At 36.9% G+C, this 27,550-nt stretch overlaps 1 protein-coding gene across 1 annotated transcript in view; it reads right to left on the bottom strand.

The window, feature by feature from the left end:
* Prex2 (phosphatidylinositol-3,4,5-trisphosphate dependent Rac exchange factor 2) overlaps positions 1–27,550 on the bottom strand; it is a 262,087-nt gene that overhangs the window by 189,424 nt on the left and 45,113 nt on the right. The window contains exon 2 of the mRNA XM_090338918.1: positions 1,132–1,203. Within this exon, the coding sequence (XP_090195044.1) occupies positions 1,132–1,203 (72 nt within the window). The remainder of the gene's footprint in view (positions 1–1,131; positions 1,204–27,550) is intronic.

Raw genomic sequence — 27,550 nt, 5'->3', positions numbered from 1 at the left:
TTCAAATGAAAGAAACAAAAAAAAATCCTTAGAGGTCAGGTGCTGGTGGTTCACACCTCTAATTCCAGCTACTGAGATCTAGCTACTGAGATCTGAGAATCACAGTTCAAAGCCAGATCAGGCCTGAAAGTTTGGGAGACTCTCATCTCGAATTAATCACTGGAAAACCAGAAGTGGCATTATGGCTCCAGTGGTAGAGTGCTAGCCTTGAGTTGAAGAGTTCAGGGACAGCATCCAACCCCGGAATTCAAGCCCCACGACTGACCAGAACAAAAAAAATCCTTAGAATATTTTTAGTAAAATAAAATATGTTCTCACCATCAATATCAATGGTGACATATACAAGCAACTTGAATGACAGTTTTTCATTTACCCTCTTTTTCCTGTGAGTGTGGAAGGTGGTGGTGGCATAGAGACCAAACCTTGCACATGTTATGGATCACTATGTCACCCAACTTTATCCTCGGCTCCCTTCCCTACATTCTATAAGAAATCTTACCTATATGTTTCTGAACTGGAGATAGAATGAGGATATTTTCTTTTCTGCATTCCAGTGGACCATCAAAACCTCATCATGTAGTGATCAGAGAGACTAGAATTCACATTTGCCCAGCTCTGCCTTCTGGAACCATCTGTAGCCATCTTCTGACACTTTGCTCAATGTCCTCCCTCTGGTAGACACTAAAGTTTTTATTCTTATTTGTATTTTGCTTCTCCATTTCAAATATTTCCAAGATTTCTGTTTGACTTTCAACCTATATTTTCTGTCTTTACTTAAAGCCCAGGTCCTCTTTGTCAGATTATTGTCAACAAAAGTAAGGAATTTAGAGAAAAACTAGAGATAATACAAACGGAAGGATGTGAGAGTGGCCTAGTGGTAGAGTACTTGCCTAACATGCAGGAAACCCTGGGTTTGATTCCTTGGTACCACATACACAGAAAAAACTGGAGTGTTGCTATGGATCAAGTGGTAGAGTGCTAGCCTTAAGAAAGCTTAAGGAGTGCAAGCCCCAGGACTGGCCAATAAAACAAAACAAAACAAAAATACAGGAGGGCCTCAACGGGGCATCCTACTTGGATCTACGGGAGCTCATGCTTGAATTGCATCAAGGTACCATTGTGCTTCCTTACCTTCACTGTTTCCTCTGTTACATTTTTGTCAACTTTTGCTGCTGCACACTGGTTCATTCGATGTAAGAATGCCTGTGTGAAATAAGAAACCATTATGGAGGTACAGCACCGTAAGATAACATAATCAAAACAAAAGTCAGGATTGTAAGAAATCCAAGCGTCAAGGTGCAGTAGTAGTTCAGTAAAATAGTTTCTCTGTGATATCACAGTGGTCATTAGGGATTGGCTGATGGTTCAATGGTGTAGTTGAATGGCTTAATTCTATTAAGCATTCCACTAGCAAGGTTAAAAAGAGAGGGAAAGAGCATCAATAGGGCAAGAGGATTGGATGTCTAAGGATAACTTAGGCTACAAAAAGCGATCCTTCCCCCAGAAAAAGAAAAAGAAAGAGGAGGAAGAAGAGAAGAATAAAGTGGAAGAAAAGGAGAAAAAGAAAAGGAAGAAAAGAGTGGAAAGGGAAGGAAAGAAAAGATAAGATAAAAGATAAGAAAAGAAGAGAGAAAAGAAGAGTCTACATTCAACAAGTTGAGGCCAATGTCCACAAGACATTCCATTAGCTATCCACAGACAACATAAGGTCAATCATTCCTGGGGCTGAGGAAGTTGCTCAATGGTAGCACTTAGGCAGGAGTATATGAGTCACATCTGCAGTACATCACAAGGAAAAAAGTAATCACCAGCTTGTTTGTCTTACAAGACCACAATTACATGCCAAGTCAGGCAGTGTATGGCTCCCCCTACCAGCCAAGTCAGGGTATGATTCCATGGGGGACACAATACAGGGTACTATCTAACTGGTACAACAGATGAAAATTAAAATAAGAAGCCTACAACAATCAGGAAAGCAACTCCTTATGTGATAGCCTCAAAGAAAATAAAGTACCTAGGAATTAACTAAATTTTGTGACAGCCTCAAAGAAAATAAAGTACCTAGGAATTATCTTAACTACCTTTTTGATGACGACGTTAAAACCCTGAAAAAGGAAATTAAAGCAGAAGTGAGGAAATGGAAAGGCCTCCCATGCTCCTGGATTGGAAGAATGAACATCATGAAAATGACAATTTTTCCAAGGGATATCTACAAATTCAACACAATACCCACCCATATCCTAATGTCATTCTTTAAAGAAACAGAAGAGGCAATCCAAAATTTCATATGGAATAATAAGAGAACCTGTATAGCAAAAACAATTCTTAGCAGAAAGAACAGCGCAGGAGGAATTTCAATACCAAACTTTAGACTCTATTACAGAGCTAGAGTGACCAAAAGAGCTTGGTACTGGCACAAGAACAGGCCTGAAGACCAATGGAATAGAACTGAGGACCAGATATTAACGCACAAACTTATGGCCATCCAATCTTTGATAAGGGAGCAAAAAAAATAGAATGGAAGAAAGACAGACTTTTCAACAAGTGGTGCTGGCAAAACTGGTTAAGTACCTGCAGAAAACTAAAGTTGGATCTATCTGTGTCACCTTACACCAGGATGAACTCCAAATGGATCAAAGACCTCGAGGAAAAAAGCAGATACACCGAAAAATTTACACTAGGTCTCCTTGGCACAGGTCAAAACTTTCTTAATAAGGACCCAGAAACACAACAAATCAGAGAAACTCTGGATAAGTGGGACTGCATTAAACTGCAGAGCTTCTGTATGACAAAGGACATAGCTAGCAAATTAACTAGAAAGCCTAGAGAGTGGGAGAAGATCTTCACTAACCATACAACAGAAAAAAACCTAATATCTAACATATATCAAGAGCTCAAAAAATTGAATCACTCCAAAACTAATCTCCAAAGAAACAACCATCCCAATAAAAGATGGGCCAAAGACTTATAGAGAGTCTTCTCTGAAGCAGAAATAAGAATGGCTTATAGACACATGAAGAAATGCTCGACATCTCTAACCATAAAAGAAATGCAAATCAAAGCAACTCTAAGATTCCACCTCACTCCAGTTATAATGGTCATGATCAAGAAATGTAATAACAGATTTTGGAGGGGATGTGGCCAGGAGGGATCACTACTACACTGTTGGTGGGAGTGCAAATTTGTTCAACCACTATGGAAAGCAGTATGGCAGTTCCTCAAAAGACTAAACATGGAGCTCCTCTATGACCCACCAATTCCTCTACTTGGTATTTACCCAATCGTCCAGAAACAAGGACATACTAAATCCATTAGCACAACGATGTTCATTGCAGCACTATTTACCATAGCAAAGATATGGAACCAACCCAGATGCCCCTCAGTTCATGACCGGATCAACAGATGTGGTATTTATACACAATGGAATTCTATGCTGATGTCAGATAGAATGACATTGCCCCATTTGTAAGGAAATGGAAAGACTTAGAAAAAAATCATATTAAGTAAAGTAAGCCAGACTCAAAGAAACTTAGGCTCAATGGTTTCCCTCATTTGTCATAATCAGTACAAACCTTGGGCTCTCCTAGCAGAGATTTACAATAGAATAAAACCTAGATACATAAGGCCATATAGTATGATGCTAAATGAAAGGACCTCCAGGATATGGAAACAAAAGCCATATAATGAGTGATTGTTGTCCTTAATGTACTATGTTATCTCTCATCACTTTTGCTGTCCCTTGGTTATCTCATATTGTTACAGTATTTCACCTTGTTATCTGTTATATTGTATATATGCATTTTTGATTAATTGAAATCTGACAGGGAAGGGGGGAAAACAAGATGAGGGGTGCAGTGGGGGTAAGGAAATGGGGACCAAGACATGAGAAAGGGTATCAATGTCTGTGAAGTAATGCACCTTCTATCTGGTGAATATAATGTAACCCTTCTATTAATTACAATAAAAAATATATGAAAACAATAAAAAATAAATTATTCTTCCCCCCAAAAAAGAATCCTGTGTTAAATTGACAAAGTTTTAAGTGATAATCAAAAGTTTACAAACATTTGAGAGTTTAACAAAACCCTTAATTGCTCATTAAGTTTCTGAATTATTTCCCTTGAGGCATTGCTAATAAAAATAATAAATTGAAGCCAGGCATGGTGGCTCACTCCTGTAATCCTAGCTACTCAGAAGGCAGAGAACTGAGGATCGCGGTTCAAAACCAGCCTGGGCACTAAATAATGTGAGACTCTTATCTCCAGTTCATCACTAAAAAACTGAAAGTGAGGTTATGGCTCAAGAAGTAGGGAGACAGCCTTGAGCTGAAGAGCTCAGGGACAGTGCCTAGGCCAGACTCACAAGAAAAATATGTACATATATATATATATACACATATATACATATATATGTGTATATATTGACACCATTTTTGAGCCAACTTTAGAATGGCTCTCAGATTTAAGTGGTCATTTTGTTTGATGCAGCAATTCTATGTCTAGCAATTTATTCTATAAAAATTGTCTGACAAAAGTTTCTGCAAAATTGATTACAAAAGTAGAAAAATTGGGCATAACTTAATGGTTCAACAGAAAACATTAAATATTTTCTGGTACTTTCAAAGTATAGAATACCATATGAAAGTCCAACCCTCAATGGAATGTGATAAGAAAAATATGCATGTGTATATAAGTATATATAACTGACATTCATAAATTCTTTGGTGAAAATAATATACTGACATATGTACAGTATCAGTGAGTTCATATTGAAGACATATGAATGGCAAATACCAAAATGCAGATAGTCATTCTCTGGGTATTGTTAAAAAAATAAAACTATTATAAAACAGTAAAATTTTTAAAAATGATCTCAAAGAAACCCAATAAATAAGCCCCAAAATCTTAGTTCTAGCATGAATTTCAGTATCACATCTATTTCTGATTCAGCCAGTCCATGTTTCAGATTCCATAACTAAAAAGCTATATCAAAACTCCTAAAACTGACTTTTAATACCAGCTGATTTCAATAAAAGGAATAAGAAATCATTTGAGTATACAGTCTTAACTTCAGATAAAAAGCCAGTGATAGAACTTTTTGAATGATTCTTGGATATTGTGTATATTTAGCCATGGATTTTGTTATCTTCTGACTTTACTCATTTTAATTTGCATTATTCTATTTAAATTTTTAATTTTAGGTTTACATTCCTTGTGTATCTTCCAAATACTTATACCAAAATTGCTCTTTGGCTTTTTTTCTACTTAGACTTAAAATAACACGGATGGTTTACTTGCCTGGTTTACATTTCACATTGACCACATTAGTAAACAGGTAATCTCTTGTACAAGCAAAACTTAAACTTTACCTCTACAGTTATAAACTTATCCTTCATAAACAAAATTTGGCCACACTCTAAAATCAATAAATTAAATCAGGGGTTCATAGCATTGAGTCAAAATAAGAATTAAACTAGAACATATAGATTAATAAAATACACTATATCAGTATCTGACTTTCTGGCTTCTTATTCTTTGTTCTTTGTCACAATCTGTAATATTTTGTTTACCAAAGGGAACCTGGAACTCACTAGAATTTCTAACCAGCAAATTAGTTATCTTCCCCAAGGGCACCATATTATACAACACTGAAAGCAGATTTTTAGTGGTTTGCTTGCAGTGTACAATCATAAATTGATACGACATACTTTATATGGCATTTAAATCTTCCTTCCTGAACATAAAAATAAATGCATAGGTTTGGAATCATCATTTAACAATCAGAACCTACAGAGTTTGTTCAGATTTGGACAATTGAGCACTTAATACTTTGCACATGAATCATGAAGGCTTAAAAACCCAGTCACAAACTCCTTGTGGGGTTTTAGACGTTTATCCATTTATTTATTCATTCTCCCTGATTCAGAATTCCATCAGAATGAGATAATCTCTACCTTCAGAGAAAAATATTTGAAAGTAAGTCCTGGAAAATAGCTTTTACTGCCAGTGGTTCTCAAATTCTATGCGATGTTTAAAACACAGATACCCAACCCTATCCTGAAGGGAAGTGGTCAGGACTTATAAATCAGCACAGAAAGTGGGATACTCTGGTGGCCTGACATAGTCTAGAGACCACCTTCTTGTAAACATTTCTCTTGGTATAACTCACCACTAGATACTCAAAGTCAACTAAGTGGACAGCCTCTTTCATTTCGATTTTGCTTTTTCTTTCAGGAAAACAAAGCAAGGGATTGTGATGCAATAATACTGTCTTAGATTCAAGAGGTAAAGGAAAAATTTACCCTTTATTGAATGAAAATTGAAAAGACTTAACGAAGGAAGAAAGTGAATCTGAATGAGGAAAGAGAGATTCATTTCCAACCCAATGCCAATAAATGGTTTTGTGTGAATTTCCTTCTCACCCAGCCAATGCAGACATTTTTGTGCCACGTGAGAGGATTCCCCTATCATGAAAATCACAACCTGAGCTATGTAAATTGGCCATGATCATCTCTGCAGACTAGGGAAATGCAGGGGCAGGTGGGTGGAGGTCAAGTTGAGTCACATTGGAAAGAGATTAGCCTTCCAGACCCCTCCAAGCACCTTTCAGTTTGCACATTGGTAGGTACTCAGCTCAGGGCATCTACTCCCCCCAGCCAATGGCTCCACACACCATGCTCTTCGAGACCACCAGGACAGTGGATTATGTTTCCCTTTCTTTTCTCTATAACTTAGCCCATATTGTTTCCTTCTCATCACATATTTTATAAAAATCTTGTATTAAATATCACTTTGTAATCAAAGTTTTATAATGACACTGGAAATATCCATCCAAGAGATGAAAGGAATTAAACTCATGGAGACAGAAGAGCAAGATGCAAAGGTTGCTTTCTCCTTGCTCCCCCCTCCCCAATAGCTGCTGCTGTAAAGAAAGTCTAAGGCAAGTTTCTTTCTCAGATTAACTTTGTTTTTATAGAATTTCAGTATTCAGAATGGTCTTCTTAAAATTCATTTTTGTCTTTACAACTCTTTTAACCAGCCAGAGAAACATAAATCACTCCCCAAAATCCCATAGAATTATACCAGATGTGCTGGCTTACTTTGTGCAATCCTGGGCTCCTTGATCAGCTCTGATCTAGAGGATCATATTTTAGAGCTGTTATAGGCAAAAAGTTCATGAGATCTCATCTCAACAGAGAAAAAAAAAACTGGTGAATGTGTAATCCCATTTATAAGCAGGAAACAAAAAGGTGGATCACGGTCCAGGGCACCTAGACAAAAGGCATGACTATCTTTAAAAATTCAAAATTCAAAAAGCAAAGCAATGTAGGAACATGGGTTCAAGTGATAGAGTACTAGCTTATCAAGTACAAAAGTCTGAATTCAAAATCCCAGTGCTACCAGAAAAAAAGGGATTTTAATAGTTCACACTGTTTAATCCCAGAGACTCTATGTCAATGTAAATAATTTCATAATGTTCTATCAGCACTAAACTTCATTACTTCTATAAATATTACATATTTTGAATCATTTTATCATCTCACTGTCATCAGGGAAATGGATGTTTCATAGGATAGAGACAAGTAAGATTTTCTATATGAAAGTGAAAAGACCAACAAAAGAAATGCAAATCAAAACAACTCTAAGATTCTACCTCACTCCAGTGAGAATGGCCATGATCAAGAAATCTAATAACAATAGATGTTGGCAGGGATGTGGCCAGGAGGGATCACTACTACACTGTTGGTGGGAGTACAAACTTGTTCAACCACTATGGAAAGCAGTGTGGCAGTGCCTCAAAAGACTAAACATAGAGCTCCCCTATGACCCAGCAATTCCACTACTTGGCATTTACCCAATCATCCAGAAACAAGAACATACTAAATCCATTAGCACAATGATGTTCATTGCAGCACTATTTACCATAGCAAAGATATAGAACCAACCCAGATGCCCCTCAGTTCATGACCGGATCAACAGACGTGGTATTTATACACAATGGAATTCTATGATGCTGTCAGAAAGAACGACATTGCCCATTTGTTAAGAAATGCAAAGACTTAGAAAAAATGATATTAAGTGAAGTAAGCCAGACTCAAAGGAAGATAGGTCCAAGAGTCTCCTTCATTTGTCATAATCAATACAAACCTTGGGCTCTCCTAGCAGAGATTTACAATAGAATAAAACCTAGATACATAAGGCCATATAGTATGACGCTAAATGAAAGGACCTCCAGGATATGGAAACAAAAGCCATATAATGAGTGATTGCTGTCATTCATGTACTATGTATCTCTCATCACTTTTGCTGTCCCTTGGTTATCTCATATTGTTACAGTATTTCACCTTGTTATCTGTTATATTGTATATATGCATTTTTGGTTATTTGAAATCAGATAGGGAAGGGGGGAAAACAAGATGAGAGGTGGGACTGGGGGGAGGGAAATGGGGACCAAGACATGAGAAAGGGTATCAATGTTTGTGAAGTAATGCACCTTCTATGTGGTGAATATAATGTAACCCTTCTATTAATTACAATTACAATAAAAATATATGGAGAAAGGGAAAAGACCACATTTAAAGAAGGGCTGCACTGACATAGAGTGCACTGAGTAAATTTTAAAAGCAATAAATGTAATTGTTTTCCTTTTACTTCTAGAGTCTAAGACAATATTTTCACATCACAATCCTTTGCATTGTTTTTCTGAAAGGAAAAGGAAAATCAGAATGAAAGAAAGAGGTTTTCAACTTACTTTGACTTGAGTATCTGGTGGGGAGTAATACCAAGAGAAGACTGGAAGAGGAGTAGGCTGGGGATGTGGGGGATGAGGAGAATCTGATTTTGGAATTTGAGATGACTACTGGACACCAGTGTGGAGATGCTAATTGGGGTGTGAGCACAGCCTTCTGAGGTTCTAAAGGGAGCCAGAGGATGGAAGCCATCCTGTGCTTTCTGAGGCGCGGGCATGACTGAGTGTTGCTGGCAAGAGAATGGAACTCAGAAAGGGAGGGGACACCAGCTCCAGTCCATTAGACAAACTGCACTGATGAAGAAACAAAGCTGGGAGCACGCCAACATGTAGAGACCAAGCAGAAGGGGAGCAAAAGAAAAGGAGACATTTGCACACTCATATTTGTTGCTGCACAAGTTACCATAGCCAAGATATGGAAATAGCCCTCTAATGGATAAATGGATCATGAAAATATGGTAGATAGACAGAGGTGGGAAATGCATTCATCAAGAAGAACAATACACATAGTTGGCAGAGAAATGGACTTGGGAAAATTATGTTAATCTATGTCAGGCTCAAAGCAAAGGGTACATTTTAACTAATACATATTAGATAGAGATACAACTTAGATCTAGTTTATAAACACATAGGAAAACACATAGAGCTATAGATGTATGCATATATATATCAGCAAAATTACTAAAGCACAGGCTGGGGAGGATTCCAATGGTATAACTCTTTGAAAAACTAACTTACAATTTAACAAAATGAATACCAGAAAGCTGAATCATGTCTTGTCAGAGAGGGATAGGGCTCAAGGAGAGGGGGCTGACAATGGATCGAGGGAAGGTGGGCAAAAATAGACATAATATTCGATGTACATGTTTGAACATGAAACGAGGTCATTGGGGTATGAGGGGGGTTGGGAGAAATGGTGGAGAAGGAGGGGAGGGGCAACATCGATCAGCATCTCACAAATTGACATGTGGAATTGAGAGCCTTTCATACAAATAATTGAAGGTGATAAAATAAAGTCTTAAAGAAAAAAATCATGAAAATAAAGTAGGAAAATTATGCATGCTAAAATTTGTGGTCATATAAATTTTGTTCAAAACTATATAGAAATCAACCTAACATAGATATGTAGTTTAAAAGGAGGAATATGTTATTTGTTATAATTTGTCTAAATGATTATCGATATTCTTCGATGCAGTATTAATTAAAAGTCAATAAGCAGCAGCTTTGTTAAAATGCATTGGTAAGTATTTACCATAGCAAAGATATGGAACCAACCCAGATGTCCCTCAGTAGATAATTGCATCACATAAATGTGGTATTTATACACAATGGAATTCTATGCTGCCATCAGAAAGAATGACATCACCCCATTTTTAAGGAAATGGAAAGACTTGGAAAAAATCATATTAAGTGAAGTAAGCCAGACCCAAAGGAACATAGGCTCAATTGTTTCCCTCATTTGTAATAATTAGTACAAACCTAGGACTCTCCTAGCAGAGGATTATAATAGCTCATACCCTGGATATATAAGGACATTTAGGATGAGGCTAAATTAATGAACCTTCAGGACATGGAAACAAGAGATTAACTATGAGTGACTTGTTCTTAATGTACTATTTTTTTTTCTCTTCTCTTGTTTTGCCCTTTGGTTAATTTCATATTGTTACAGTATCTGACTTTGTTACCTGGTATATTATATATATATATATATATATGTTTATTTGAAATAGGAGGGGAGGGGATGGGGGAAAGGAAATGGGGACAAAAACATGAGAAGGGGTATCAATGTGTGAAAAATAATGCACCTTCTACCTGGTGAATATAACTGTAACCCATCTATATACTAAAATAAAAGAAAAGGAACGCATTGGTAATATGAGGTCTCCAACTGTACAAATGAACCTTTTTCATGGTTGTTGCATTAAAATCCATTAATCTAAAAAGCTATTGTATCCACATTAAATTTTTATAAGCATTGATTCGCTGAGCATTCTATCTTCCAAACATTGATGTAATTCATTGGGAAAAACTGTTTATATCAGTATTCAGCGTATTAGAAAAGTCTTTAAGGAGAAGCTGTACGCTCACAGGGCTGAATACAAATTTTCCTAACTCAAGTTTACTTGAAAGGTTGAATTCTATCACTGTCAACAAATACTATCCATTGGTTTCCATCAAATGATGGGCTCACTTCAATTTCTTTTTCCTTTTTTTTTTAGTAAATATTTACCAAATGCCCATACACTCTGAAGCAAAAATTGGACTGTGTTGTATGTTCATTATTTCAAGTAAATAAAGTTCCATAACAACTTACACGTATCACTTACTTGGATACAACCATAATACAGGCATACAGAAGTACTTACAAACACAAAGAATCTTTTTAAAAAGAAATCCTCACATCAAGATTTAATGAAATTATTATTTACAATTTTTGCAAGAATCTCCTTATGTGAAGTTGATATCACCCTCTTGTCTGTGTGGATAAGGCTCATAATAGGGCATGGTGACAACAGGATGTCAGTGTCTCTGCTTTGATTCACATCAAAGCTCCAGCAATTTTGTAACTGCTGCCGTTGCACCATCTGTACTAATGTCAGTAGTTAAAAAAAATAACCCAGGCTTACTATTGCCACAAAAACAGTTTTGATCTCATATCTCCCCTAAATGTTTCACAAAATCCTAAATGTCTCTTTGAAATAAGTTCCAGATATACAGGGCATACCAACAACAAAATACTCAAAAAGTGCCTGACAAATAATATACAACAACATTAATAAATGTATTAGAAGGTAAAAGGCTGGAGTAAAACTAAGTGATAAAATACTCTCCCAGCATGTACAAGGCTCTAGGTTCGATTCCCAGCAACACCCACCCACCCCACCCCCCACACACAGAGTAACTACTAAAATGAACAAAAGGTATTATAATAATAAAGAAATGTAACATATTTGAGGATTCCAAGTCTCGGAAGATCCATGACCCAAGTTCTTCACCATAAATTTATGGTACTAAATGGTATTATTTTTTTCTTGTTGCACCATCACTTTCTTGTAGGTCTTTCCTAGCCTGGACCCCAACTTCTATATACAAGACTCAGAGGAGGATGGAATGCAGTAGGCCCCTCTCTATTTCCTCATTCATTACACTAAACAAAAAGATATATATACATATATATATTCTTCGATTTTGTCCTTACTTTTGAGAACTTTGAGACCCAATCGGTTTGAAGAATAACAAAAATTTCAAAAAAACACAAATACAGAAAATGACCAACCCTACATATTTTTATAATTATCTAACATCTATAGCCCTAGTTTAGGGTCCCAGATTCTTATTATTAACTTTGAGTTTTTATTCTTGTCTTCTTGAACTCCATTCGCTATGCAGCTGATTAATGACCTGATTAATGAGCTGTTAAATAATCATTTCACAGTATAAATTGAATTATGATATTGCATATTAAAATGTTCAGTGGGTCTCTTCTTACTCAGAACTGTCTGGCAGGCCTGTCTTGGTCCTTTCAGCCTGCTATAGCCATGTATGTTAAATTGGATAATTTATAAACAATAGAAAGAACCATATTGTGCCAGGAGTTTGGCCTAGTGGTAAGAGTGGTTGGCTAGCATACACAAACACCCCAATTCGATTCCTCGGTACCACATACATAGAAAAGCCAGAAGTGCTGCTGTGGCTCAAGTGGTAGAGTTCTGGTCTTGAGAATGCCCAAGGACAGTGCTCAGGCATGGAGTTCAAGCCCCATGACTACAAAAAAAAAAAAAAAAGAAAGAGAGAAAGAGAGAGAAAGAGAGAAAGAGAAAAAGAAAGAAAGAGAGAAAGAAAGAAAGAAAGAAAGAAAGAAAGAGAGAAAGAAAGAAAGAAAGAAAGAAAGAGAGAAAGAAAGAAAGAAAGAACCATACCGCTCACTGTACTAGAGGCTGAGCAGTCCAAGATGAAGGAGCCTGGCAAAGGGCTGCTCCTCACAGATAAAGCCTGCTGTGAGCCTCTCTTTGCAGGCACTAAACTCATATTCATGAGACAGAGTTCCTGGGACCTAATCACTTTCCAAAGGCCTCCAATATCTAGTTGACAGGTTTCAACAACATACCAGTTTTAAGGAAAAATACACATTTAGAGCTCAGCAAGGCTCTAGCAAGCCCAGTTTCTGTCTGTCTGTCTTCCCCTCTCTTTCTTTCTCATTCTTTCCCCATTGTTTAACTCACACTGACCTTCCTGGTTTGTTTTTTGTTTTTTGTTTTTTTTTTTTTTTTGGGGGGGGGGTTGGCCAGTTCTGGGCTTGGGCTCAGGGCTTGAGCACTGTCCTTGGACTTTTTCAAGGCTAGCACTCTACCACTTGTACCTCAGCATCACTTCCAGCTTTTTTCTATGTATGTGGTACCGAGGAATCGAACCCGGGTCTTCGTGCATGCTAGGCAAGCACTCTACCATTAGGCCAAACTCCCAGCCCCATTCCTGTTTTTTTTTTTTTCTACCCATAGTATTCTAACTTCACACTTTTATGGCCACCTTCCACTGTCTAAAATATTTTCTTTCTGGCTGTCTCCCACTGTCATTCAGTTTTCAGCATTAATGTCATTTCTTTAAAGATGTGTTCCTTTCCCCAACTCCCTATCCTACCACATCACACAACTTTACCTTCCCTATAGTCCTTACAAACCCCACTTTCTACTTTATGCGCTTGCCCTGTCTCCCACACCCAGGAGAAAGCTGCAGGGTTCTCTTTTCTTCACTGAAGTGTCTGTATCATCTACAGCAATGATGTTTGAAGAATCTTCAGTCTACTTTTGTGGAAATGACCAAAACTCTTTGTTCTTTATATGTTTATTGTTTGCCAGTCCTGATGCTTGAACTCAGGGATTGGGCACTGTCCTGAAATTCTTTTGCTCAAAGCTAATACTCTATCACATGAGCTACTATTGGCGTCCCTCTCTGACGCCCACATGGTGGGTAAGATGGTGGCGCAGCCCACGAATAATAAACAGACCCACAGAATGCGCTGCTCCCTAAATACAGATGGATAGGTGGCAGCCACGTCATCAAGTAGGGAGGACCGTCAGCCAATGGTGTCCTGAGACACGCCCCACTTGCTCCAGGTGGGTGTGGCCAGGCGCCCTGTGGCTCCTGACTGCTTGAAGTCATGTACACACACTGAGTGTGTACTTGATTTAAGGGCAGATGGCAAACAGCAGGGTTGCCCACAAGCTACCACGTCACTTCTGGCTTTTTCTGGCTGTGTGGTACTAAGGAATGAAACCCAGGGTTTCATGCATGCTAGGCAAGCACTCTACCACTAACCCACATTCCCATCTCTACTTTTTGGTTTTAAGTGGACCATTTTCATTTCTCAAGACCATAGAAGTGTCAGTTCTATTAGTATATTATTTTCCCCAAGTATTCACGAGCAGCTTGGAATATAGGATATGACATCAGCTCCTTTTCGTCATTCTATGGCAGGGTTCCTTAATCTTGATACTGTTGACATTCTTTTGTTGTGAGGGACTGTTTTATCCACTACAGGATATTTTAGTGGTGTCTTTTCCAGTGAGATACACGAAAGAATAATTAATGTTGGGGCTCAGGAGTGTGTCATAGTGGTAGAGTGCTCACCTAGCATGCATGAGGCCCTGGGTTCAATTCCTCAGTATAACATACACAGCTGTGGCTCAAGTGGTAGAGCTCTAGCCTTGAGAAAGCCCAAGGACAGTGCCCAGGCTCTGAGTTCAAGCCCCAGGACTGGTAAAATAATAATAATAATAATAATAATAATAATAATAATAATAATAATAATAATGTTGGTTTGTATGTCTGCCTCCCACTAGACTGCAAATCCCTACAGAACTGCAACAAAAACTCTGCATTTCTGGGATAGGTATCTGTTTGTCCCTGGCTGCCATGACAACACTCCATCCAAACAAAACTTCCAAAACTCATGGAACAAGAAAGCACTTGTTACCAGTTTAGTAGCACTTAAGATTCACTCTCCAGTGCACGAATTTATCACTCTACAAATCATTAAAATAGAACATCCCATACCTTGACTATTCAGAAAAATGCCTAAAAGAACTCCAGTGATACTCACACAGTAGGCTAAGACCCCTAGAGAAAGCCCTGGGATGGTCTTTTCCTTCTAATTCAGAACTTAAATGTGTTCATTTTGTCAGTATCATTAAGAGTTGCTAGAATTAGCTCTATTTCCTTAAAAGATGTCAGTCTTCTATAGAACAGCTATGAGTCCCTTTTGATCTCATCCTCCAGGCTAGGTGAACCAGATTACGATAAAAATTCAGTCACGATTTGAGGATAATGAGAAAAGTTTTAGTGTACTCTACTTGATCTCAATTAGACAAAAATGAATGTGACAACTTGGTGTCCTTGAGCAGTTTTCAGGAGAAAGCAGAGCTCATCTGTCACATGTGAGTGGTACATGACAGATAGAACGCCAGTGTTTTAAGATGTCTACCTGTTAGGTGTCTGGAAAGTCAATGTTGAAGCTGACTTCAGTCTGAAAGAGATGTTGAAACACTATCACTAGAATTATCTAGGATAATATTACTTTAAAAATGAAACCAGGTACAATGACTTATACCTGTGATCTTCGCTGCTCAGAAGATGGAAAATCAAAGATCAGGGCCTAAGAGATTACAAAATCCCAACTCAAAGGACAAACGCCTCTTAAGTGCCAATTGGCTACTGTCTTCCCAGCATAAGCAGGACCTGAGTTCTGAGTTAAGGCATAAGTGCAAGGCATAAGGCATATTTGAAGAATAATTAAAGCTCATGTGGAAGAAACCTGCTTAGTAAATACAAGCCCCTGATTTCAACTCAGTATCACCAAAATACTCAAAGAAGGAAAATGAAAACTTGAGAGATTTGTGCAGATAGTTATAAAAAATAAAACACAATAAATGCACATTTTTATTAAGTGCTTCTGCTCATTTTTGTCTTGTTTAACATTTTGTTTTGTTTTTTCAATTTCAATTTTTACAAATTCATCTCACAGCTCAACCTGAAAAATATTATTGTAGCAACATATTTAACTTCCATTGGTCTAAGGCAATGAGTTTTGTCTATTGCAGAGGTCAAAAACAATAAAGGTATTGTTTAACACAACACAATGCTGTGAAAACATCAATTCAATTGCAACGATTAACAAAGAAGAAGGGCATTCACATGAGTCAATAGAATCCTGTCAGACACATGGAGAAAATCAACACAAGAGCCTTTCCTCCTCCACAGTACAAGAGGCTGTGACTAAAAGAACCACATTATCACTTCATGTTGCCAAAGTCACCACTATTCTCTATTACAATCTACACCAAAGTGGAATGTTCATTATCATGTGTGTTTCCATATTAATTTTTTCAATGCAAGTCCATTTTGCTCATTTTCATGACTTTAAAATCTCTAGAACCAATCTTGATCTTTTTGTCAGTGTTCTTTTAGCTCTTACTGGTCATTTTTTCGAAATGATCAATAGGTCAACGTAAAACATAGCCTAAGAAAATACTTGGTGCCTGTGTAGATTAACTGTTCATTTTTCCAGGAAGTTAAAATTAACTAGAAAAGTAGAAGTATAGTTCAAGTGGTAGAAAGGTCAAGCTTGAGGGAAAGAAAGCTGAGAGCTCAAGGTACTGAGTTCAAGCCCTAGTATCAACACACACACACACACACACACACACACACACACACCCCACAAACAATGCAGCAAGAAAGTATCTTTCTTAGCACTGATATTTAGAAAAGATATTTCTGGCAGCCATGTATAGGGCTAGTTTTCACAAATATGGAAACAAGTTCATATTCTTTATTTTAAACTTTAATTTTAATGAAGTAACTTTCTGGCAAGAAACTTTTCTTAGCATGTCCATCTAAGTATCATTTGATTCATAAAGCTATGTTCCTTAAATTATTTAGGGCAATAGATATGAATTCCGAGAATGTTCAAGGATACCCCCACAGTCTAGGAAGAAGTCAATTAAAGAAAGTACAGAGTTAGGAAGTACATGGTGTTTAGAGTGGGCAGTTGGGAAGGCTGTCAAAATTAATCCTCCCAACCCATTCGGCGATGCCCACTGGTCACAGATTTAACCACAGGATGTCTCCAGGAATGGAGTGCAGCTGTGTGGTAAACATTTATGGGAAACCAGAGGCTCAAATCTCAGTTTCCTCTCCAATTAAATCAGGTTAATAATAGCACCTGCTCGCCAAGAGATGCAGAGATTACAGTTAGGTAATTTTAGTCGGCACTTAATGTAGTGCAAGCAAACAGTGCAGGCTGATGTTTCTGCAGTTACCATGGTTTATTGCTACATCTATAGCCATAAGCCTACTACTTCCATTGATTACAATTATTACTAAAACTCAGGAGAAGGCCAGCTCCTTTTCCTCTTAGCACCTCTATTAATAACAGAGCAATTGACTTTTGAAGACTTCAGTTCAGGCCTTTGGGTGAAACTTCTGTTATTTACAATTGCTCCTCAACTTATGGTAGGGTTAAACATTGACAAAGCCAGTGGAAATTAAAAATACTACTAGTCTAAACTTGACTTCAGCCACTTAACTTACAGAATAGGCATAGACCACTGTAGGGTATCTTGGTTTTCTCTAGGTGACTGGGAGCTGGGGCTCAATGCTGCCACCCAAAATCTGAAAGAATTACACTGCCTGAGAAATGTTCCAAATGAAAATTGAAAGTACAATGTCTGCTGAACACACATGGACTCTACAGCAATACATTAAAATCTAAGTCGAATCATTATTAAGTTGGGAGTTATCTCTATGCATTAAGTGTTATGTCTTGCACACATATTGAATATTTCTGCTCTAGATTCCAGCCTGGTCTCACAGATTTATGTCCAAAACATCTCAAAATCTATCAAGAACAGAAGGTAGTGAAAAAAATCATTCACAATCAAATTATACAATCTCAGAGACTGTTATCTATCTCTTGGGTCTTTGGCAGGACTCAGAGCACAGGGAATTATTAAAAATGAGATCACATGTCAGGTGTAGGAGCACACACCTGCAATGCCAGCACTCCAAGAGTTGGGCTACCCTGCAAACTGCATTCTCTAAAATATCAATATAATATATAAAACAATAAGTTATAATATGTTATCTATAGAGTAGCATATTGTATAATATATACTATTATATACTACTAAAATAGATTAAAATATTACAACAATGTCTTAATATATTATGTATAAATATGATTATTTCTGTACAATATATTATAGGATATATTAATATGTATTACTATACCAATATACAATGATACAGATATTATTGTACTATACTATAAATGTATGTTATAATTATTTTATTATATATTGCTAGATCATATATGATATATAAACATATATGATGTTCATATTAATAGATCACATAAGACATTTATTATAAATATACAAATATATGTACATAGATATAGATCATGTATGTGAAAAATGGTCAGAACAGACTTTTTTATTAATTTACTTTAGTGTTACAATAGAGGTGATATACAGAGGTTTTATAATTACATGAGTCAGGGAATGAGTACATTTCCTTTTGTACATTGTCTTCTGTTCTTTCCCAGTCCCTCCCCCTCCATCTCCACCCACTTTCACTTTCATCCACTAGCACTTTTTCATCCTGTTTCTCTTGACTTCTGTACCCTCCCCCACAACTCTTTCCGAAGATATACAGGTGAATACATGATATATAAGATAAATAAGACAAAATTTATTAAAAACTAAAAACTATAATAACGAATGAGGAAAAAAAGAAGGAGGGAGGAAGGGAAAGAGGGAAGGAAGGAAGGAAGGAAAGAAGGAAGGAAGGAAGGAAGGAAGGAAGGAAGGAAGGAAGGAAGGAAGGAAGGAAGGAAAGAAGTTGAGGCAGGAAAAAGAGAAGTCTCTTATTTCTATATCTTGGAGTACATTTCAATATGCATATTATTTTATATAATAAGCACTTAGGCATTGCAGCTTTGTGTTTCTCTCCTCTATGATTCTCACTGTGTGTATCTAGCAGAGCAGACTAAGGATGTCAATAGGTGTTACAGGTCTGAGTGTGGATGAAAATGGTCTACACTGGTGAAAAGGACAATCCAATCTGAAGTCTTTTCGAAGTGTCAGAAGACTCGCACAGTTGATGTTGCCTTGAATCTTCTCTCTTCTACCAACCCTTTACACTACTCATACAACCACCATCAATGGAGCTTATCAGACTGGCTACAAAAATCAAAATGTGTTCTTGCATGTATAGTATCATTATTTGTATAAAGAAACTTAAATTCAGAAGAACATTTAAGAACATTCACAAGATTAATAAAGAAATAGCAAGGAAAGTAAAATAGGAAAGAAAACAAAGAAGGCAAACCAGTTCCAATCTCCCAACTTTTCTTTTTTTCTGTTGGCATTTCACATGAAAGTATATTTCCAAGATTAGGAGGGTGGATTTCTAAAAGCACCTCATAAGCATTAATGATTGTATTTTGTGTATTTTTTTCTAAAAAATACATTGTTTACATTGTCTTTTTAATATTACACAAATATTTATACTGAGATGGCAGGAGACTATTGTGTCTTTGATATAATGCTTCATATGGTTACTGGTCAGGAATCTACATTGATAGCAGAGAACTTAAATAACAGCACAATGAAAGAAAAGGCCAAGCAGGAAGCACAGAGTACACTATATAGATAATATTCTCAAGCACAGAATTTTCTCTGGCACAGGAAACTGGTCATTTCCCGAATTTAAAGTGCAGAGCACGATTCCTGTTGAAGTAGTTATTCAAGAATTCAATTCCCATGAAAAGGAAATGTAAGCAGTGGGGGCAGGAAAAGTTATTTGCTGTTGGAAAACAACCCAGAGGTTCTGAAGCCCAATCAGAAGCTCTGTCTCTGCTCAGCATCCACAGCTCACTTTTTGTTGCAGCATATAATTGAACTCACTGTGTAATACCCCAAGGAACAGGAGAAAGATTTATAAAATAGATATTTGGTTCAGTTAAAAGAAAGACCTTTTTGAAAAGAAATCTTTAAAAAGCATTTATCTAGTTTCTAAGAGTTGTCCATGAGAGATTCAGGTACCTATTTTACTTGTTCTTTACAATTGACTTCTGAAATAGTTTAGCCTTTTTCTGGAAAAGTATGATTTATATCACATCTCAATTCTCAAGTGACCCTTTTGGCTTGTCTTATCCTCTTCTCCTTTTTTCTTCATGACCAAATATTTTTAAGATTTTGGTATTCTATTTAATATACCACTAGCTCCTTAGCCTATAATTTTGTCTCCTTTCCTGTTTTACTTCTACCTTATTCCTAAAGGGTATTTGTATATATGGTCACTGAAATAAGTAGTGTTAGATTAGTTCACAAAGAGATTCTAAGACACAGAGATGACCAGGATGTAGAGTGTAGAGATTTCACAGGTAAAACAGACAGGTCTTCATGTCAGTGTGTAATGAAAGCCAGGTGTTGTGACACACAATTGGTGAACTTTACAAAAATGTTACAGAAAAGTACATGATATGTTTCTTGAAGCTCTTAACTCTGGAGTCACTACCTAGGATCAAATCTGAATTCTACCAACTACCAGGTAAGTAATGTTCCCTCTGGGAAATGAAATTTTTATGTATATGTAATCCAAGCAGAAGGATATCTCCCACTATGGAGTTGCTGCAAAACTTAAATACATGAATCTATGTTAAGTACCTGACACAGCCAGGACCAATACACAACCGACTTACATTATTGTGTATGTATTTTATTTTCTTACCAGCAAACACACTTACTAGACACTATTATCATTGATAATAATTATCTCTGATAATGATTGTCTTTAAGAAGGCAAATCAGCTAGCCACCATTGCACACACTGGTAATTTCAGCACTTGGGAGTCTGAGCAGGACTGTAAGTTCGAAGTCAGTCTGGGCTGCATATCAACAACAAAATCATTCTTTTTTTTTATAACATCCACACAGCAAATTATAAACAACAGTATTTGTCACCAATTGAGAAAAATAAGTATTTTGCATGCCCAAATATGTAAAGTATTTTAAAATTGTTTTCAATATATTCATAATTTGCTTTAAGAAGATAAATGGACCTATGGAAAAGCCTTTACTTGCAGATTCAAGAAATATGAAACAAGTTAAATAAAAACTAAAAACTGAGAATACCAATTTATTATTAATCCTATTATGTTTCAGAACTGAAGAAGATAAAATATGAAATACAACCAATACTTTTACAGAGATCACAAATCAAATGGGAGCCAGCTAAATGTCACTAATGAGTTCATTTCCATAGATATTGGCTTGCAGCTCTGTCAACAACTGAATATTCATGAGGCAAGTTGAGTGCAGATAAACAAGAAAACTTTCCTACCAGGGGGGGAAAATGCTATAATAACTGAAAAATATGTTATACAATTTTTTCTGACCTGGGTTATGCATGATAACAAAGAAAAATCTAATGTTTATTCAAATTTTATTTCTGAGTTCTGTTAACAACCCCAAGCAGACAAGAGATTAGCTCAACTACTGCCAAAGGCAAATATTTGTTAGCATCCACAATTTCTTGCCTCAAGACGATCTACATAGTCCATCTTAGACCCTTGAGAAGCGTTCTTTGGGGGATGTAAATGAAAGGAAATTATTGTGGGACATATAAGTGCTTAGAATATAGTTAGAATAAATCTAAAACCCTGAAAGGATCTGAAAATCATAACAATGTTCAAATCAATTAAAAGTAATTTTTTTTAATTGTCTTTAAAATAAACCAATCACATTCCCTGACAGCTGTGTTCCAAACAGAATGTTCAAATGTGAGTTTCTTGACTAGCATACTAGGGTAACCATCCCCCAAATTTGGAACCCAAACATTTTACCAATCATTACACTATAATAGCTGCTTTTCTCAAGCCAATAGTTCAACAAACTAGTTCCACCATGCAACTGACATTATAATTTCAAATACACTGGTGTCATTTTCTAAATCTCTTAATTTGAGAAGTTCCACACAAACTTTACAACATATTCAAAGATTTTAGGAAATGCCGTTCTAAAAAATAATAGTTAAATAAAATGTGTGAATCTTGGATTTGTTGCCTAACATTATCAAAATTAAAAAAGAGTAAGTGAAATAAACAGATGATATGAAAATCCAACTAAGAATATTATCTGAATTTCTTAAGGTCACATATTAAAAGGATTATTAGAAATAAGTGCACATATCATAAACAATATGCCAAGTGCTCCTAATAAAACATGGATACTGACATAAAGAAAAATGTTCTCTTGGCCAGGAGTGTAAAGGTAGAGTGCTTGCTTAGCATGCACAAATACCTGGGTTAGATTCCTGGGTACCACATATACAGAAAAAGCCAGAAGTGATGCTGTCGCTTAGCATCACTTGAGGAAAACCCAAGGGCAGTGCCCAGGCCCTGAGTTTAAGCCCCAGGAATGGAAAAAAGAAAGAAATGATGGAAGAAGGAAGGAAGGAAGGATGCTGAAGAAAAGAAAGGAAAATGTTCTTGTCTCCATACATTGTAAAAAAAAAAAACAAACTAATTTTTTTGTGCCAGTACTGAAGCATTAATTCAAAGCCTGAGCACTGAGCCTTGGCTTTTTTTTCACCCAGGTCTAGAACTCTTATCACTTGAGCCACAGCTCCACTCTGGCTTTTTCTAGCTAACTGGAGATAAAAGTCTCACAGACTTTTACTTTCCTTGCATGGACTGGTTTCCGATTTTAGTCTCCTGAGTAGCCATCAATATTAGCTTAAAGCTTCCACATTTCAGTTGGAATACAGAAAGTTAAGAGACCATCATTCATAACCTCACTAGCAGAACAAGTCAGAAAAGCTACAAAAACACAGTTCTTCAGAGAGCTAACAATGCAAAGCTGCCAAAAAGAACTAAATTCTGAGAAGTCATGAGCTCTGGTGGTCTTATGCATACTAGAGGAGCAGCAGAAGCAACAGAACTCTGTTGTGACTCAGAGTACAGAGCAATCAGCTAAACTTTTAAGGAACGATAAAGGCTGTATCTAAAATGAGAATTACAAGGAGTCCTTGCCACAGGTCAGATCCACATACATCAGTCAACAAGCATTCACATGCACTAAAGTGTTTCAAAGAAAAGCCGAGAAAGGTATACTGAGCCTTCTTCAATGCACTAAAAGTGGAGGAATAAACAGAAGTGCTGAGAGGAAATCTGCTAAGGTCATTCAGGATTCCACGGGGTACATTAGACTAGTCCCCCCAAATGCTGGACCTAGTGCAAACTGGCAGATGTGGAACCTTGCATGAATAATGGATAAAAGACTACCAAGCAGAGAGGAGTCATCCAGTTTGGCAATGAGGCTGGAAAATACAGTTTCCCATTCCACAATAGCTCCTACCCCAAGCTCAGCTGAAGAAGAAATCCCGCCCCATATTTAAAACCAATACTGAACAAATGAAAACCAGTATAAATATTTTTAAATACTACTAAGAAAAAATTTTAACTAAATTATCTGTAATAGCTTTAAAAATCAGGCTACTGGGAATGATCTAAAGAAAGAAGTGAAAGATCTGTATATTGATATTTGTAAAAACATTACTGGGATACAAAGAAGAGCTAAATAAATGAAGAGATAAACAATACTTATGGACTAGAGGACACAATATTTTAAAGATGTTAGTTTCAGATCTAATAATCCACCACAAACCAAACCCAAGCATCAGCAAGTTCTTTTGATAAAAAGTAAGTTGGTTGTAATTATGAAAAAGTCAAAGGTCTTAGAATGGTCAAAACAGTCTTGAAAATTAGTAGTTAGAAAAATTAAATTCCCAATCTCAAGATTTATTATAAAGTTACCATGATCAAAACAGGGTAGTATTGATAGAAGAAGAGACAAACCAAAGAGACTATAGGTAAACATATGGAACAAAATACTCTTTTAAAGGCAAACAGGGCGAATCTTATGCTGGACTGCCACAGGCTTTCTTCTGATAACATATCATGAAAAAATAGTCTAGTAAGGTAATGCTAATGGGAGAATAACTCAGAGATAAAGACTTCTCAACTAAAGTGTCAATAGAGAGAGTAGTGTCCTAGGGTGAAGCAGGAAGATGACAAGTTCAAAAACAGCCCGAGCTATGGAATAGCCTAAAAACCCAGATTGAAATGAAGGAATGAATAACAAAAGCAAGTATAATAAAAGACACATACAACTGTGCCATGCATCATTTCTTCAGAGTTCAATTTACCAGGAGTCACACTGTGACTCAAAATGGTAGAGTACTTGCCTCGAGCAAAGGAACCAAGGGATGCCACCCAGGCCTCAAGTTAAAGCCCTACAACTAACAACAACAACAATGACAACAAAAACACAATTCACCTTTTAAATATTATCTATAGTTAAATTTAATAATATACTTGATATTATCTTTGTACAAAACATTCCAACCACCAGTGACTAACTCCAATTACTTCTCTAATTAGCAATGTTATTAACATGAAGCATATCCACCAGTCTATGGATGTTTGACTCTACAAACACTCAAGCAAAACCTACCTTCTCCATGGAGATTTCTCTCAACAATTCACCTGTATAGCTTTTTCTTATTTACATAGTAAACAACACATATTGGATAAAAATGTTGATGTGGCATTTATTATTATTGAGTAGGCTTATGGCAATCAGTATGGAGTAAAAGAGTGCAATCTCCTAAACTAAAGTAATATCCGAAAATCTTGGGAAAAAGTTACCAGATGTAAGTGTTGTTTCTAAAAAACTGTAATTACACTACAAATGGGACATTTCAGCCCCAACCATTAACATGATTTCAAATGGCTGCTATTATCAGGGGGAAAAAAAAGAGACATGATCAAATAAAATCTCCTGTGGATTACAGTGGGAAATAAAAACGAACAGCCAAAACGAAGCTTTAACTGGAGAAACTTTTTTAATGAAACAGAATTCTTAATAATACATCCATAATGAATACTTACAAATCAGAACCATTTTATATCATTGTTTCATGTTTTATAAAAAAGCAAGAACATTCTGGAATTTGCTTCTAAATATCCAAAAAATTGTTTCAAATAGTTCAAGTGTTTAAATAAACATCTTATAATCTTCAAATAAGTAAGTAAACACTGCAGTCTTTAATAACATTAGCATTTCCAAGGGAAATATCTTGAGCTGTAAATTTCTCCTAAGGAATAACTAATTACATTGCCTCTGTTTTGGTAGGGTGCCAATCTGGACCCCCTATGGTCTTTGAAAGAATGAAGCTTGGATCCTCTGACAAGAAGACTGCTCCTATTATATTCAGATGAATAACTCGAACTAAAGGCATCTGGACCACTGCAATGGAAACTAAGCTTTTGTCTGCTTCTAAATCAAAGGCCTAGTACCCAGATCCTATGTTTAGATTGTTACTAATGATGATATTTCTTGAAGCATACTGCCCAATTTTAAAGAATGTCTGGAACTGTATATGATATTTATATCAACGAAAGAAAATAATCCAAGTGTTGATTTTTCTTGAATTATTTTTCTGAAGTATTTAAAAAAATACCTTAAATAATTTGCTAAAATATAGTTTTTAAAGGCTGACCAAGTCAGATTTCTGGCCATGTCCTACAGGATTACAAAATGTTGTTATATTTCTCCAAGAAACATTCCTCAGCCTTAATGAGCATTGAATGAAAAAATACTAGAGCTATTTTCAACATGCTTTTTTGCTGAGACTAATTAATACACACACATTAGAAATCAGTGTGCTATGGCGATGGCAATACTGTATCATGTCCTCATACCTGTTAGACCCCACAGGCAAGCAAGGCAATTGGGCAAATGTTTGCTGTTGCTGCTATTTATCATGGGGCTTGAACTCTGGGCGTAGGGGCTATCCCTGAGCTCTCCAGCTCAAGGCTACTGCCCTACCCCTTGAGCTACAGCCCCACTTCCACTTTTCTAGTGGTTAATTGAAGATAAAAGAATCTCACAGAATTTAGCCGAGGTCACGCTTGTAATCCTAGCTATTCAGAAGGCAGAGATCTGAGGATTGTGGTTCAAAGCCACCCCAGCACTAAAGACCAAGAGACTCTTATCTCCAATTAATCACTAGAGAATGGGAAGTGGGGCTATGGCTCAAGGGGAAGGGTGGTAGCCTTGAGCTGAAGAGCTCAGGGACAGTGCCCAGGCCTAGAGTTCAAACCCCATGAACCACTAAAAAAATAAAGTCTCACAGACGTTAGTGCCTGTGTTGGCTTTGAACCGTGATCCTCAGATCTCAGCTTCCTAAGTAGCTAGGATTATAGGCATGAGCCACCATACCCTGCTGGCAAATTTTTTTTTTATATAACGTTCAGTTTCATGTGGCAATCAACACGCACAGAATAGCTTCATGTCCCTGAACACCAGAGGATTACTTTTCCAGTGAAAGTAAGGCAAAGAGCAAGTGCTCTGCCTACCAAAAACGCTAGTCTTTCTCTGAGAATCTACACAATCCCTCTCCAGAGCATCCATGCATTGCTGGAGCACCTTTGCCTCAGCTAGTGGTTTCCTTAGCAAGAATGAAAAACAATGAAGATAGTATTATCTGTAGCAAATACAAAAAATTAGATGACTTCTGTGTTTTCAAAGTTAAAACATTCATGTTTAAAATTTCAGACTTTTTAGATGATATCATAAAAAAAAAAAACAGGTGTCGTACCTTCTGTGACTTCACTAGTTATCACACTCCTGCCTGGCAACAACTGGCTGAAGGAAAGGGGGTGTGGCCGTTAGTATTCCCCAGTCTCTAACATTCCCTCATGTTCACCTCTGAGCAGCTTCTCTCAATCCCATCGACTGTCGTGTTTTATGTAGTTCCCGGGTATGAAGGCAAAACATAGGAACTCTGCAGTTAAATTTGTTTGGGCTTAAATTCCACCACTCACTAGTGTGTGAACTTGGATATATCACATCCTTCCCTTTCTGGGCTTTGGTTTTCTCCATCTAAAATTATAATGATTATAATGACTTTATAGGATTGTTAACAGACTATAATGTAATTCTGCTATGAAGTAAATGGTTTGATACTTCCATAAAGGTATTTATGGTTAAGAAAAGCACTGAGGGGGCCGGGAGTTTGGCCTAGTGGTTAAAGTGCTTGCATAGCATGCGTGAAGACCCGGGTTCGATTCCTTGGTACCACATACATAGAAAAAAGCCGGAAGTGGTGCTGAGGCTCAAGTGGTAGAGCTCTAGCCTTGAGAAAGTCCGAGGACAGTGCTCAGGCCCTGAGCTCAAGCCCAGGACTGGCAAAAACAAAACAAAAAAAAAAAAAGGAAAAGCACTGAGGTACAGCAATGGAATCCTATGGATTCCTTCCATTATCTCGCATTAGGAACATAGGCTATCATCTCTGGGAGGTTTGGGGGTTTTTATCGTAAAGGTGATAGACAGAGGGACTACCATTACATAAGTAAGATAATGAGTACATTTCTTGTCCAACAGTGTTACACCCTCCTTCATTTTTCTCTTACTTTCTCTCCCCCTTGACTCCCCAATGGGAAATTGGGAAGCTCATTTCCACCAGTGTTTTGTGATTGTCACTGTTATGTTGGTTCACCCTTTGTCCTTTGTCTCACCACCTTGTTATTTACCTTCCCGTCCTCAAACAGGGTACCAAAAGCAAAAATAGTGACAATTGGTTCAACCAGTCTGGAAAGCAGTATGGAGGTTCCTCACAAGACTGTACACATAGAGCTCCCCTATGACCCAGCAATTCCATTCCTAGGCCTTTATCC

The sequence above is a fragment of the Megascapheus bottae genome, chromosome 9, assembly GCF_031878675.1.
Source record: "Megascapheus bottae isolate mThoBot1 chromosome 9, mThoBot2.hap1, whole genome shotgun sequence".
NCBI lineage: Eukaryota > Metazoa > Chordata > Mammalia > Rodentia > Geomyidae > Megascapheus > Megascapheus bottae.
Note: the sequence above shows the minus strand (reverse complement) of the source record. Positions and strands in the feature narration are given on the sequence as shown.